Source organism: Acanthisitta chloris, unplaced genomic scaffold (genome assembly GCF_000695815.1).
Source record: "Acanthisitta chloris isolate BGI_N310 unplaced genomic scaffold, ASM69581v1 scaffold7705, whole genome shotgun sequence".
Classification (NCBI taxonomy): Eukaryota; Metazoa; Chordata; class Aves; order Passeriformes; family Acanthisittidae; genus Acanthisitta; species Acanthisitta chloris.
Window position 1 is genome coordinate 19,672 of NW_008674271.1, and position 16,693 is coordinate 36,364.

The 16,693-nt window shown below is 41.1% G+C and overlaps 1 protein-coding gene across 1 annotated transcript in view; it reads right to left on the minus strand.

Annotated features, from left to right (window-relative positions):
- Positions 1 to 16,693, minus strand: part of LOC103802749 (retinal guanylyl cyclase 2-like) — a 29,036-nt gene that overhangs the window by 2,176 nt on the left and 10,167 nt on the right. Inside the window, 15 exon segments of the mRNA XM_009075272.1 lie at positions 1,661 to 1,716; positions 1,718 to 1,753; positions 2,939 to 3,033; positions 4,385 to 4,483; positions 6,082 to 6,256; positions 6,339 to 6,531; positions 6,913 to 7,076; positions 8,486 to 8,601; positions 8,604 to 8,633; positions 10,027 to 10,176; positions 11,505 to 11,661; positions 12,588 to 12,764; positions 13,772 to 13,852; positions 15,094 to 15,228; positions 15,729 to 15,825. Of these exon segments, the coding sequence (XP_009073520.1) occupies positions 1,661 to 1,716; positions 1,718 to 1,753; positions 2,939 to 3,033; positions 4,385 to 4,483; positions 6,082 to 6,256; positions 6,339 to 6,531; positions 6,913 to 7,076; positions 8,486 to 8,601; positions 8,604 to 8,633; positions 10,027 to 10,176; positions 11,505 to 11,661; positions 12,588 to 12,764; positions 13,772 to 13,852; positions 15,094 to 15,228; positions 15,729 to 15,825 (1,761 nt within the window).

A 16,693-nucleotide genomic window follows, 5' to 3' on the forward strand; every position in this document is an offset into this window, starting at 1 on the left:
GATCTTTACCTCCCAGCCTCACTGGGTGAGACAGGAGAAACTATTGGGCATATCCAGGAACATCTAGGCACACCCTAGCCACTCCTGAAGCCATAGATGCAAGGCAGAATACAATCCACAAAGCCAGGCAGGTCCTGAACAGTTTCAGAACCACCTTTCCCTAAATCCATAGCAATACCCATGAGAGAAAGTGTAATGCATTTAGCCACATCTTCCAGCCAAACAATGCCACTGACTGACTTTGCTTCCTTTCTGAGCACTGCATTTAGGATTTCTTGCTATCAGCAGCAATTCTCTAATATTCCAGTCAATTCTCCCAGAATCTTCAGCATGCTCAAAGAGAGCTCATTTAAATAAAACAGCTGGAGAAGCCACATCACAAGTCAGACAGCCTTGTTCAAAGGGAGATGAGTCACCAGCTTTCATTCCCTTTCTCCCCTCAACCAGATTTCAGAGAAAAATTCTTGTTGGTCACTGTCATTATGGCACAGCTATGATCTGAATATTCCTTTTTTTTTCATTTTGCTGTTGTGTTAGGGGGTCAGAAATAGTTTGAAAAGAAAGGCTTGATTGTGAAGCAAAAAGCATTTGTCCTGACATTGGGTGATCAAGCCTATGAGCCAGATGATTTGATTTCCCCAAACAGCTCTTGTTATATGCTATATAAAGTTAACTTAGGAAATATTTTGATGCTATTGTATAACTTCAGCTATGAAGGGACAGTAAAACTTTTTCACTGCTGTTTTCTCTGCAGTCTTTTTTATTTCCGATTTAAAAGTGCATCATTGGTATTAACACACATTACTCAATAGCTCAGTTCCATCAAGTATTAACAATCAAACGTCTTCAGTCCTAAAAAATATTGTTTCTCAAAATTATCTTATAATAAACTTCTATCTCCCATCCTGATTGACACCGAAATAACTTTAAAATTATGACCCAAAATACTGTAAGTTCCACACTACTCCAAGGAAGCTCTGAGATGGCTCTGAACACATGGACTGCCCTCTATGCACTGTGCAAATGCCCAAGTTCTTAGCCATTATCTGCAGAGGGAAGCAAAAAATGTTTTAATTTTACTAAGAGGAAGTAAAGCAACATTTAGAACTACCTTGCTCAGAAGTCAGAGTCACAGTAAAACAGGTCCTGTTTGCCATCAGACATCTATTTCTGAGGTAGTCACTGTAGGACCTCTTTACAGTCAACAAAACAGGTTCCTTGCAAGGGTGATACATCTTCTAATACAGATGTCCTAGCAGACCAGTTGAATCAGACCCCGCAGCATGTATTTCTCTTTATTGACTATAAAGGGAGTCAAAGTTGACTACCTTTAATATCAATGAATACGCTATTCATGTCAAACAAATCCCACAAATGTCCTGACCACAACATCCTTTCCAGCAATACAGCAGGTGGCAATGGAACAGCAAGTACTCTGTTTGCAAAGACAGGCATTGCAAGGCTACAGAATAACTCAAGGAATTTTGAATGCTCAGAAGAAGAAACTGCATCACTTCTGAGTCTTAGTACTATGCCTGCACATGTAAGTCACCTAAGAGAATTTTAACTTTGCGAACAGATAGAATGGAAAGACAGATATTCAGCCTGTGAACTCCAAAAAGAGCCTTTTAATGAATATATTGAACAGTGACAAAGTCACACATACCTTGGCTTTATTTCAGGAGGTTTAGGTAAGGGCTTCAGAAAGCCTTTTTTTTCCAGTCAGCCAATATGTGTCTTCTACTCCTTTACCCTAAAATAACCAGTCAGCCAATATGTCTTCTACTCCTTTACCCTAAAATAAAAACAAAAATTGAGATAAAGATCATACATAATTTCCTCACTGGGTTTCTCTGGCTTCACATATATATCCACAGACAGACCATGGCTGGAAATCTTGTGCTGTCCTTCACAATATATATCCACAGACAGACCATCGCTGGAAATCTTGTGCTGTCCTTCACAATGGCTCAGGGATTATTTGAATTTCATTATCCTAAAAGAGGATATTCATTATCCTTGTTCAAACTGTCATTTACAAATGACCCTCATTGATCTGGGTCATTGAAACTACATGACTTAACAGAAGTGGGAAACTACAGGATCTCTTATCATCTTACTTGGCACACTAGCATTATTAATTGAGAGATTTTACAACTCTTGCTGGACTGAGTGTCAGAATAATAACCTCATCTCCCACCAGTGATGATTTAGCTTTTAAGGTGTGATGCATCAGATGAACTGTAGGTATCTACATCAGAGTCAATCACCCTTGACTGAAGAAGTGGAGGAAAACAGACATTTATCTTCACATAAACTAGACCCTGAAAGTATGGCAGGTTAATATTTCCTACAGTCCCAATTTATCTAAACTAACTATGTAAAGGTTTCTTTCCATTGACTAAAACTGGAATAACTACCTCAGCTCTCCACTTGGAGACATATGAACTTGGGCAAGATGATTCCACTTGTCATGAAAGATTGTTGAGGGACTTGAGGCCATATTCAGACCTTTTATTCTATGTGTTTAAGGCAAGCAAAGCCCCTACTTCTGTCTATTGTCTATGTAAGTGTATTCAGACCTTTTATTCTGTGTGTTTAAGGCAAGCAAAGCTCCTACTTCTGTCTATTGTCTATGTAAGTGTTGTTTGAATTATTTAGTACTGTCTTACTTGGACATTGTGAAAAGTAGCAGCTCCTGTCAAGAGTGAGATAAATATAGTCCTGTATAAATACTTGTATCCAGCATGTACAGCTGATTGCTTGATCCCACGGTCCTTCAGTAACCACCTCACATACTAAAACAACTGATAGGGACAACTAGGGAAGGATTCAGCAGAAGAGTGGTGGATGAAGGCCAAACAAGAGCTTAACTTTAAAATTCCTTAAGCAAGGAGACTCCCCTGTGAAACATTTCACAGAGCTCTGGCCTTCTTACCTTCAGTTCTGTTTTTTCCTTAGGTGTGATTTCATAGCCTTCATTCAGACTCCAAAGCGTATCCACTGTACTTTGGCTGACATGAATTCTGTAAGCTGGAAACAGACAGCAAAACAACTGGATCACTGTATTGCATACACTCTGCCAATTCTCCACTGCTTCATACTGACAAGGAAAAATGCTTCAAAGCATGCAGGTATGTAGCTGATGTAGCTGTGTGGTGTTTCTCTACGTAGAGTTTAATGCTGATGGATGGATTCCTCCAGGCAGGGCTGTAATAAGCACAGGGTGAGAGGAGATCTACACTGGAGGCTTCCTGAAGAAGGATACCAAACACACTAAGGATAGAAGTCCCACTCTTAATAAAGATAGTAAGTGGTTTTCCAGTTACAGTGTCAGCTGGAATACTGTTTTATCTATTGCCACAGTATAACTAGGGCATGGGAAAGTAAAGAAAAATAACCAACTGTCCTGCACCAGACACCCAATATAATTTGAAAGTTGGGATAAAGCGCAGAGAGATGGAGTTTGCAGGGGAACATAAAGAACATGAGTTTCCAGTAATTGATTCCACACAGAGCTACTATTAAATCTATGAACAGAAAGGACAAAGGTGGAGAACTTTATTGAATTCCCAACTCCCCCAGTTTGTTTTACAGCCACTGCTGGAACTCACTGAAGTTTGTTATTGTTCTGCAGCTGTGAACAAGCTTGGCAATGTTTCTAAAATATTTTCCTCCCAAATTGTTTTCATTGTTGTTGTTTTTGTTGAGGTTTTATTTCAGTTGTGTCAACCACATTCTCTTCCCCCTGAAGGATAGGGGATAAGCCAATTAATTCTTTTTCCCATAATAATCAAAAAGAAGAACATCAGTTCAAATATGCAGAGGAAGACCACACAGCTATGAGCCACATTTCCTGAGAGACTAACCTACAATTTTCCTATTGCTATGTATCTACATACATTTCTATTAAGGTATAATGATGCTCTTGTATTTGCAGTGGTCCTGCTGTCTCCAGTCTCAGTGGGACTTTGTACTACCAAGGGTATGATGTAAACAGTGCCCACGTGTGCTTCAACCCTTGCCTGGTCCTGGTCATGACAAGTAAATGCATTATTTTATTGTGCAAGAACAGCTCTGAATTAAGGATTCTCAGTGCTGAATGAAAGCAAGGTCCAAACCATGTTGGAGAAAACTAGGGCAAGACTCATGTTGATTTTGGTTGGTGGGATCCAAATCAGAGAACTGTACCTGCACGACAGGGTCTTAAGGGCTGACCTACAATGGCAAAGCTGACGCCCTTTCTTTCAGGCTGCGTTGAATTTTGTCATTTGACTTGCACCTTTCTTCAGAGGCAGTGTTTATAACTACAGATGTCTATTTCTTTGTATCTCTTGAGAAGTTTGTTCAACCACCCTCCCCAGGGCCTGCCCCAAATATTCACGGAGGCCGGTGGACTCCATTCGTGATGCCGTGTTCACTGTGTCTCCAAAGAGGCAGTACCGTGGCATGGTTAGCCCCACCACACCTGCCACACAAGGCCCTGAAAGACACATCATCTGTGTAACCCAGAAGGTACTGCACAAATCAAGGGGTTTACTGGCAAACAAATTTCATCCTCTCCTCTGATATTCATAAGGAACTTGAGAATACAGAAGATGATTTTTAAAGATCTCATTGGTCTTGGTGCTTGCTACAAACAGTCAAACATTAAGCATTGCTCTGGATTGCACACAGGTATTTTACACCTGAGAAAGGTCGTGTGTGGTAGGATAGTGCAAGGGGTACCCTTCATTCCACTTGGTCGTGTGTGTGTGGTTGGGCAGCACCAGGTTCCGTGTCGTGAATAATTGTGTATGAGTCATTCCCCTGTCTTGTACACTCTGTTATTAATACAGTTGTTACTGTTCATTTTCTTTCTTTATTGCTGTTTCTTAGTATATCGTTCTTATCTCAACCCATGATCTTTACCTTTTGTGCCTCCAGTTCCCTCCATCCCGCTGCAGGAGGAGGGGGTGGAGGAATGAGCTAGCAGTGCAGGGTCTGGGGGGATTTCAGTGGAAACACTAAATCGGGGAATATCAGTCCTAAACCATGACAACAAGTCACAGCTCTGTTCTAGGGATATTCTGAGTGAGATACTTCCTTGCTGAGAAACTTTCTCTGCTTCTGTCTCCCAACATATGCAACAGGGAACAGGATACTGACATGTGTAGAACACTTGCATGCCAAAGCTGCAAAAATGTGGACATTATCAGATAGACAGAAGGATAAACCCCCCTGTGATAGTGGCTCAGACTCCTGGGCAGTCTTTTTCATTGTTTGGCTTCCCACAATGGGCAGCACCTGGTACTTCAAAAGAAGACACAAGAAGTCTGCTGACAAACAGCTGTGAAAAATCCATTAATGGATGACTACTAAATGTATAAAATCATGAAGGTTCATAACTCTTGTAAAAATACTGATTCTATGACAATAGCAGATGTGTTTTCCTGCATTTAAAATCATACTTTTGCCTATATAACTGCAGTACTTACTGGAGATTCTTTTGCTCTATTTTGGAGTTTAATTACATTTTCTATACAAAATAAAAAAAGAAACTTCTTTTCTTTCTAAGCCAGCCTCTTTTCCATTATTTGAATAGATTGACTTCTGCGTCAGAAATAATTTGTTTTCTTTATAATGTAACTTCTAAAGAGCTGTATCACATTTTTCCTCCACTTATGTACTACCTGTAATAAATCTCCCCAACCTTTTCATTCTTTCACCTTATATGCCAGTTTTCCTGTGCCTTTTAGCAGAACAGTGCTGTAAAGACATCATTGGATATCTGCATATCCCACCAGTGAAGATCCTATGGTGCAGCAAACAGCTATCCTTACAGTTAAACACTTGTCACTGCCATGTCTGATGTAGTTGCTGGCTAGGACAGAATACACATTTTCTCCCCCAAATGATACTAAGCCATTTTCCTCCTTAGGCTTCGTGTTTCCATTTTAATGGCCTTGTTGATATGGAAGATTTTAAAGTGTCTTCCAAGGTGCTTGTTTTGGGGTAGGCATGGAGAAAGCATTCAAAGCTGGAAAAACAATGGCAAAGGAGTTTTTCAATGTTCAGGTTCAGGCGAGTGCTGCTGCCTACCTGGTTGCAGCCCGATTCGTATCCTGAGAGGAAAGTCTGGCATGTGTCTCATTTTGAATGTTCCTACTGAGCTGAGGATGTCCAAGGACATGTTGGCTATCTCAGCCACGTGCTTGTTTCCATTCCGTTTTGGGAGCCCTGAAGCGACCATGTAGGCATCACCAATTGTCTCCACCTAGGAAACATTACATTTAAAAAATATATAAATAAACTGGGAAACAAATGGAAAAGAGACATAGAATAAAATTACTCCTCACCTTGTAAACGTCATGGTTTCTAAGAACAGCATCAAATAATGTGGAAAGGTTGTTCAGAAGGTCAACTACTTCAATGGGTTCACTGAAGGCTGAGATGGATGTGAAGCCCACAATGTCACTGAAGTAGATGGTCACCTGGTCAAAATGCTCTGGTTCTACAGTGCTGCCAGTCTTAAGGGCTTCTGCCACTGATCTGAAATAAGAACACAAGCAAAGACTGCAGTGCACGAACGCTTTTGTAGTGCATGCCCAATAGCTCAGTTACTTTTGTGCTACTGTGTTCAGAAGTTTTTCCGCTAGATAGAAAGTTCTGTATGGCTCTAAGAAGAATTGATTAAAGTTTCTAACTTTGGTTGGAAGGTGCTTGCCAAAATTGTAGGTCAGCTTTACAGTGTTGCTTAGTGCTTGGGGAAGAGTTTTGTCCAGTCTAGCTATGGTTATTTGGTTTTGGGGTTTTTTTTTGTTGGCTTGGTTTGGTTTGGTTTGGTTTGGTTTGGTTTGGTTTGGTTTGGTTTGGTTTGGTTTGGTTCGGTTTAGTTTGGTTTTTTATACCACCTAAAGCACCAGTACTTACGGTGGAAGCATTTGTGACAGTAGCATTTCTGTCTTCTGTTTTTCATTCTTTAGCTCTTCAGTCCGCTCCCTGATTAAACCTTCTAGGCTGCTTGAATACTGCTCAAGCATCCTGAGCATTGAATCAGTTATATTGGTCTTTTTCCCTTTGTTGATGGCTTTGAACTGGAAAATCAAACTGGAGGGTTATTCGTCCATCTCATTACACCATTGTAGAATTCTAAATTTGGAAAGGAATGAAAAGCAAACCCTTATTTTAAAGGGTAAATGCTATAGACTGGCTTTATCAGTGGCAAGAGTTCAACGATAAAGGAAAAAGGCAAACTAGAAGATGAATATGCCTCAATAACTATGGAAGCTAGCCAGGAGCGTGTTGCTTCTCTATGAACTTTCAGTGAGAATTAAGAGAAACCATGACCTTACAGTAGTTGTCAACATGTACGTTGTTACAGAGTCCTATCAGGCTGCAGGTTTGCAACCCCATTTATCCCACGACCAACCTTTAGGGTAACTTGCTGACTTTTGCATTCAGAGGTGCAAATTTCAGGGTATTAGCAACACTTACAACCTGTTTACTGGACTTAAATCCACCTTTGCACACTGGCATGTACATGTACATCCCTCACTTGGGGATGGATGTGGCAGTACTTGAGTTGTGCTTTCTTGTCCTGGCCTGAAGTTGAGTCTCTGGACATTTGGATAATTTGTAGCTTCAGAAGCTGCCTTAGAGTCAACAGTAGAGTCACATGGGTCTAAAATTATTCACAGCTTCGTAGAACCAAAAGATAAAAATTATGGATATTGGTTTACCTGGTTAGAGGAAATGTCCTCAAGCTGCATCAGGCAAGGTTTAGACTGGATATTAGGAAAATTGTATTTCATAGAAAGAGTTTTAAAACATTGGAAAAGACTGCTCAGGGAAGTGGTGGAGTCACCATCCCTGGAAGTGTTCAAAAGGTGTGTGGATATGGCGCTTGAGGATATAGTTTAATGGTGAACATGGTGGTGGTGCTAGGTTGACAGTTGGATTTAATGATCTTAAAGTCTTTTCCAACCTTAATGGTTCTATGATGTTCTAAGAACAGAGGAACTGTACTGCTTGCCAGTACCTGTCCCTGAGACTGGACAGTAATAGATGTCTGGGAAGGCTGTTCAGACAGGGCTCAGGTACAGTCATATTTCCCTGGGATCTCCTCCCAATCCTTCACCAATCTGGAGTTAAGAGACCTCCTATACCAAATGTTGTATCTTTGTGTTTAAAAGCCTTTGGTGAATTTCCTTTTAAATCAGTCATCTTTTAAATAATTTAGAAGATAAAAAAATTATATTGTTCCGAAGGTGCTATCATAATTTACAGATCATTGGTCTCCATGAGACCATCCATGCAGGTATACTGCAAATATGAAGACAACAAGCCCATGTCTAGGCTGCTTCACCACCCCAGGTCAGGACAAGATTACAGCTCAGTAACTTCTTCAATCATTTTTTTAATGGCGCACTTATGCAAAAAAACCAAAACCACTTTCCTGCTAAGTACAAACAAATGAATTGCACCTGCTGCTCTATTCACTGACCTTATGAAATACCTCCTCAAAGGTTGGATGTTGCTCCGGGGCCTCAGCCCAGCATTGCTTCATTATCTGGAGGCATGTCAGGGGAGCTGCCTCAGGGGCTATGCTTGGGTGGCACGGGGAGGGGGCTTCTTCACTTTTTTTATAATTTTTGTGGCAAAGAGAAGAATGGGAAGAATGTTGTGAGATAGAGGGTCTTAGTAGAGGAAAAGTGCATGGTTCTTTTCACTTGCCTCTTGCTTGCTCTTTTAGTCATCACTATTACTCTTCAACACCCAATGTCTGTGCCAAATGAAGGTGGAGATTTCTGCTTTGCTGTCAGGAGTCTTTTGAAGGATTTAAAAGAGACTCAGAGATTCATCTGCCACCTTGTCCCTGGAGAACGAGGTTATGAGCAATAAAGTGGCTGGATGGGGGAAGGATGTGTGACAGATGGATGTGTGAGCCTGTAGGCTTGTATTTAATGAAATTGCTTCTGACTCTCTCCACTAGAATCTGCAGTCTTCTAAGACAGCTGAGGTTTGTGGCTGAGTCCAGAGAGGAACTGACTCTTAATCGTTAACTGAGAACCAGCATGTAGGAGGTTGATGGGAATGCAGACAGTTAAGGGAGAGAGTTTGGGTTCAAAACAATGTCTGGGAAATGACTCTCTATCTAGAGGTGAAATAAGACTAATAAGGAATTGGTCTTGGGCTTTCAAACCCTGAGAAGTCAGTCCTTGAAAAAATCCACCAAGGTTATTTTCTTTGAAAGTTTCATTTTGTGTAGTGCAGAGCAGCCAAATGGAGTGAAAACCACTCTCTCTGGCAAGAGCTCTGCATTTCCACAGCTGTTGCCATGAACACCCAAAGCTTTTCAGTGTTGACAGTTTACTTTAAAGCTCTTTGGCTCATTCCACCAGTCTTCACAAAATGAACTAATCAAAGCACCTGGCCCAAATATTTCCAAGGGCAGCCAAGGGGAAATGCCTTCCCCAGATGGTTTTAAAGTTCACACAACAAGTGAAACCTCCTTCAGGATTAGGATGCAATGAGTAGAAATTCTTCATTTTATCAGGTTAGGGAACTGGACTGAACTGTGTTTAACATTTGCTGGAGGTTTCACAGGGGGATTGGTTGGGGGGACACCTGCTAATTACATCATAGGCCACATCATAGATCAACTCTGATTTGCAGAGTGGGATACATCATAATCATCATTGTCATTGCATTATTGCAGCAGCTTCAGGTGCAGCAAGGTCAGGACCCCATTTTTTCACGCACTGAACACCCATGCCCCACGTGCTGACTGTCCAGCTTAAAACATGTTGAGAACAGGCTTTCACTTAAATCAGTTCTTTTCCAATTGTTCTCACTGTCTCCCTGTTCAGGTGCTTGCGACCTGACCCTGACTGCAGTGAGTTCGCTCTTCCCATGCATGCACAACATGGTTGCACCATAAGCAGTTCCTAAGGAGCTCACATATTAGCTATTTCTGATAGAAGTCACCTTTTATGGGTGCTTGTATGTGCAAGGCCTTAAAAATATACTGAAATAGTTGCCTACCTTCAGCTGAGAGTTCTGATGTGCAGTATGGTGGACCCCGAGTAACCACCTCTTGTAAGATTATTGCAAAGCTGTAAATGTCCCCTTTGAATGTGCCTTTTCTGTGCATGTCTGGTTCCCTCAGTAACTCAGGAGCTGTCCAGAGCAATTCTAAAAAATTCCAGAGCATCATATTTCTTACACTTGAGTTCAGACTATTTCAAAGTAAGTACTTAAATTAATACCTTATTTCAGTCATTTGAGGAAAGGTTGGAAAGTACTTCATTATTTACTGAATTAAATAATTTATTCCTTGTGAAGTGTTAGAAATATTAAACTTCCACCCTGACGAAAATTTTGAATTTCCAAATTTCACTCTACGTTTAAGAATAAATGTTGCAATATCAACAGTTTGTATCATATAACAGCAATCCTCAACTTCAACATAAGAAGTTGTGTCACCTTTTTAATACCTTTCTTAACACCTTTTTTTTAACTGAAAATGTCACTCAGACAAAATATTTGCACTGAAGCCTGGATTTCTTGTTACTGTTGTTTCTTTTTTACAAAGCAACAATTAATAAAATATTTCCTGTAGTTCTTCTTAGACGACAGTATTTTCTGTAAAAGCAGTTTGTGACAACCTGAAGCGTGATCAGTCATTATAACACAATAGTTCAAGTGATGAAAGACAGAGTTGTAAAACATACCCAGCCTCATGGAGGACTGAATCTTCAAACTGTGATATTGTTACTGTGGTAACTTTGCATTCTAAGTAATGGGAATAAGGAAAATTTCAACTACTCCAAGTATATTTAACTTCTTTAGGGGAGAAGATGGTCTTCTGTCTGGCAACTGCCCTATCTGAGACACTGGAAATGTGTAGGCATCAAATCTCATGACAGAGGAATTAAAATACTACATACTACTTGAAACCAGGCCAGGTGAAAGAAATCCTGTCAAATTCTCCAAACCTTGTCCCATGAGATGCTGTCCCTAAGTGATGGGAATCTCATGTGGCAGCTTTGGTGATTGGCATGTAGAGGACCTATTTCAAAGAGACCTGCATAATTTTGTCTTTCAGATGGCTTATTTTAACAACAACAACAAAAGACTCTTTGCATTTGGGTTAGCCTAAAACACCAGGGTTGGATCTGAGGATGTGAAGCCAGTTCTACTGGTCACAGAAATTCAGTACTGATAAGATTTCAGGGGCAATTAAATTCTTCTCATTAAGTTCTGACACTGCTTACAATAAGATTTCCTTACAAAAGGTTTTCCTCACCATGTCACTCTGCTATTCACTTCACTTTCAGGAAGTCTGAAAAAAACTTTGCTTATCCTTTCTTGTAACAATGCATGATATGCAGGAAACTAGATGTTGTGAGATTGAGCACGTAAATCGTTATGTGGCCACTGGCCTGAAATTGCATTAGGACAAACATCTGTTAAATCAATGGACAAATATTTCCAAAAAAGTATTTCCTCATGGCACCTACCCTGTGGGAGTGGCTGAATATATGGACATTTCTGTGCTTCTAAGAGCTCATTATAACCATAGTCAGTGATCTTCAGCACAAACCGGCCATCCACAACGCAGTTATGAGACTTGAGATGTCCATGGGCAAAATCTCGGTGATGCAAATATCTAATTCCCTATGAAACACAGAAATAAATCAAGGCTGCTCCTTAGGAATTATATTATCCATCAGAATTCAGAGACACCAAACCAAATTGTCATCTTAGATGGCATCAGGTACAACATTGACTCTATGCCAAATGCAGTCATGATTAAACCATGATTAAAGAAACTATAGGAGAGTTTCAGAAATTGATTAGGAACATGAATTAGGTCATCTGCACCCTAAATTAATATTGGAAATGATTGGCAGCTTTAGGAACAGTCAGATGCCTCCCTCTGTAGCCCTAGGACTCATTGCACTCAGAATTTCCACTTTTAGACAAGGGTAAGAAAGTGGGCACAAGAGGCACCTAATGATTAGGACAAAGGAACCATGAAGAGCTGAATGCCCTTACCCAACTCTCTCAAGGAAGTTCAGAAGGTGGATCATGGGCTGTAAGAATGGTTCTGGAAGTCTACCCTCTGGAAGTCCCCTGTCCCAGATGAGTAGCTCACCATCAGGGTATGAAAACACATGGGACAGGATTGGAAGTGTGTGAACACTCTGCTAAAGTGACCATATGTGCAGCCATCCTGTGGCAGGGGATGGAAACTGTTTGGTTCTATGGGAGATGCATTTCTGATTTACAGAAAGAAAGGGTCTTTGGAATGTATGACTGTCACAAAGTTCTTTGCTCTAGGTGATCAGTTGCAGTCTGATGTGTAGTTTTCACGTCTCATCCTGCTGTGTGCCTGTAGTCCTATTACCCCAAATAGTGCTTCTCTCAACTGGTAACAAAATAAGGATAAGAAGCCTCCATTAAAGACCCTGAGTACCAGAATAATTAGTCACACTGGTTTTCCCTGCCTTACTAGAAAAATCCCAAAGTCCTGGATGAAAGAGCTAAGTCAATACAAGAGTCACAAGCAGATCATGTCTCAGCTGGTGCAATGGATTTACTTTAATTAGATCCATCATGAGAGAGGACTTGAACATCCAGTCCAGTTTCATATCTTCATTTCTCAGCAAGTCCTCCAGGCTTCCTTGAGAGCAGTACTCCGTCACTATGGTAAAGATGCCACAGTCAGAGAAAAAGCCCAGGAACAGATTTACATTTTCATGATGCAAATCTTTCATCTGAAACAAGAGAGTGAATCACAGCAAGACCAAGTCAGCTAGACATCTGTTCAGAAGGTTGTTGACAGCATTAGGTGTCCTTATCATTGTACTCCTAAACAGCCTTCCATGCAAGGACAGGGAAGCAGATAACCTCCTTTGTGCTTATTCTCTGCTACTCATCACTCTTCTCAAGCTTTGCCTTCCTTTGTGTATCCACTAAGACAAAAGAAGCAAGATAGGAAAAGCAAACTGAACAGAATTTGGGGTTTCGTTTAGACAAGATAGACTGAATCTTTCACTCAGCCAAAATGTCTTTGCTGGGGCAGGTTAAGTTCAGCATGTGGAATTTTGCTCCAGCTTTGGTCTGATCTGGATGGCAATACCACGCCTAGAGGGTCAAAATCATCTATCAGTGGTGCCTTTGGAAACGTGCCCTGGTAAATATGTTGTATTTATATGTATAAAATGTATACATAAAATGTATAACTGCTATGTTAGCAAGAGCTGTCAACAACTAATGGTCTAGAATTTGGAACATAAATACAGTTTCTTGTCATTTAGTAATAATGATAACATTTAATACTAAAACTAAACTTCTAACGGGCATCTTAGCTGGAGACACAAAGCAAATCCCAGAGAAATGCACAGCTGTATCTGTCACCCTGTCAACATTTAATACATGAAAATGTCTACCAGTGCCTCACACTGTGCAAGGATGAGTTCCCCCAAACCACTCTACTTTTGCAGGCAAGGTCACTTGGAGGATGCGCTGTACATTTAGCATTGCACCAGCTTTGAAGTGGCAGGCCCAGGGGGGGATTTGCAAGCTGCTGTCTCCAACACATGGTTTATCAGATGCAATCATGCATTTTCCATTCTACTAGATTTCAATAGACAGGACTCATTGATAACCATGATATGTTAAACTGATAAATAGGAGACAAGGAGAATAAAAATACCCTGAGGCCACAAAGGTCCCCTGAGGAACTTTCCCTCCACACACCTCTATCATCCCCTGTTCTTACCTTCCTTAAGATGCTGGTGGAGCTTTACTGCAGATTGTGAACTGCTCCCATCTCAAATTTTTTCAGCCACGCCCAGTCTCCCTGTCCACAATCACAGAATCACAGAATGGTTATGGCTGGAAGGAACCACTGATGCATCATCTGGTCCAACCTCCCCTGCTCAAGCAGGGTCTACTTGGAGCACATTGCACAGAATTGCATTCAGGTAGTTCTTGAATACTGTCAGTGAGGGAGACTCCACAACCTCTCTGGGCAATATATTCTAGTGGTCAGTAAAGTGCACAGTAAAGAAGTTCTTCCTAATATTCAGATGGAACTTCCTGTGGATCAGTTTCTGCCTGTTGTCTCATCCTGTTGCCCAGCACTACCCAGAAGAACCTGACTCCATCCTCATGACACCCTTCCTTCAGATACTTACAGACACTGATCAGGCCCCTCTCAGCCATCCCTTCTTGAGGCTGAACAGGCCCAACTCCCTCAGCCTTTCCTCATAAGAAAGATGCTCCAGTTCCCATCACAATATAGGTGGATGAGTGATATAACAGGACTCTGACCAATAGCCAACATTGGGACCTAAGTCTGAATTCCAGAACCTTGACTTTGAAAGTGGTTGGGGATTTTCAGTGTTCTTGGCAGTAGATTCTTTCTATACTGTACCCAAATAGGAATATCCACAGCAAACCCGCAAAAAAATTAGTGTTGAGGCAGGGCCTTCACATGGATCAGAACTTCATACCTGGGAATGTAGTATGTGATAGTATCTGATAAACAATGCTAGATTTATTAAAAAGGAAAGTAACTCTGGCCAGAACTTTTCTCTGGCATTAATGATTGATCCAGTTTATTTTGCTCCTCTTCAGGAAAAGCTACTATGCCATCTTTTCAAAAGCTGTATTTTCAGAAAAGAACTGATGGATGGGGGGAATTTACTTGGCCGTTACCTCTGCTTAAGCTCCATACAGTCCTATTGGCACAAAGGGGAATTTGAGAGCCTTTATTTGTGTATTTGGATCCTGTCTTGTAAGAAATTTCCTTATTAGAGATAAAAACTGTCATGTAAGAAAGATTCTTTGTGGTGTCTTTAGATGGTGACTTCCCTAACAGGGACCAAACCTGGCAATGCCACATATGGATGCTGAATGTCAGGGTGAGGGCTGGGGTAGACCCTCCTTAAACACTGGTAACTCCATGCTTGAGATACTTAGGGTCTGTTCACAGCATTCCCATCCTGGGACCTACAGTACTTCAGCCTTAGATTTTCCCACTTGAGCAGTTCAGTGAACAGAAGTGATAGAAGAAGGCTGCACGAGGTCCCTACCTACCTCATACGAAGCCACATTGGAGGTTTCATGGATGGCAGTTGTGCTTTTCAAGGAAAAGGAACGAGTTATGGATTTCAGGCTTCTGCCATTGACTGCTATGCTGTTTGCGTCAATCATACTGTCCAAGGTCAGCCTCTGGAAGGCAAGAGAAGCAGGTGCAGGACAGTTAGCACCTTTGGATGTAAACCTCCACTCCAGCTCTGTCTTGGACCACAGATTTCTCAGTAAGGAAATCATGGGATTATCACCCAGGAGATCACCAGCTCTGGGTAGGATCCAGCACAGGCCAGGAATGGTTCCCAATAGATTTGAATGCAGACACTCTTTTAGAGGGTAAGATGATTTTTATATATGGCCATGAACTATGCTATACCATCCAACCTCAAGTACAAAGAATAAGCCCTGGCAGTTGGAATAAACACAACCAGGGGTACTATTTACATCATCATAAAAGCTCTGAAACCTAATCTGAGACTCAAAAACACTCAGTGTAAGGGAAATTTTCTGATATAAAGGGCAAAACGAGACATGGAAAGTGAATGACCTTTCCAGAGCTTCTTGGGTATGAAAATACCACACAGTCAACCTCTTTCAGAATATTCCACCAGCTTATTTTAAAAAGTAGAAGGACTTGCCTTTCTATGTAGATCTGGGTTGATGAAGATGAGATCATCCAAGGTCAGTATTATCTTGTTCGGACCCTTGAAAAACTGGTTGTTCAAGATACTCTGCCTGCATGAATTGGAGAGTCACACTTAATCATTTTCAGGTAGGTAACCAGTTTACAGAACTTATGAATTCCCCACATCTATATTCCCTGCAGTATTAGACCCAGAGAGTCTATCAGGAAAAGCCTATAGCACAGGTGACATCACACCTCATCATTTTGAACCCACTGTACATGGACATTAAGATCTAACGCTGAGCACAAAGCAGACTATATCTATTAGACAGTAAAAAAACTCATCAAGCAGCAGAGTAGGGAAGGGAAAGCTTTCCCATTGCCCTTAGTGTCACTTCTTTTGTTTAAGGCACTTTGTCAACACTACAGCAGATGTCTGACCTGAACCTGCCTAAGACTTTTCCTGGTGAGGTGGACAATAGGATGCCTTTTGCTAATTCTACTGTAGAAGGTCTCCATTTCATAAAATACCCATACAACACCACAATTCATTTTTCCACTCTATGCACCACTTTGTGAATTTTAGAAGGCAACAGGCAGCCTTCTGGACCTCAGGGAGAGCCTTGGCCATATAACCCCAGGCTTCACCTAGAATGATTTTTATAAACTTTCTCTAACCACACTGTCCCAACCACCCAACTTATCTTCATGCAAAAAACTCATCACTTATGTACCTTTCACCAGTCCATATGAAAAACCTTGTTGATCAATCATATCCTCTCCCCCAAGCATAGAAGGAAGCACCCCTCTGCTGAAAGCAAAGCACAGAGTGTGGAGTCACTCACTTAAGGTCATGCAGCAGATCTCTGGCAAAGCTCAGACCAGAGCTCCCACATTTAAACTCAGACGATGATGTAGTTTACATTTAGCTCCAGACATGCCCTTTCCTAATATAAATCATTGTCTGAGTCATGCTGG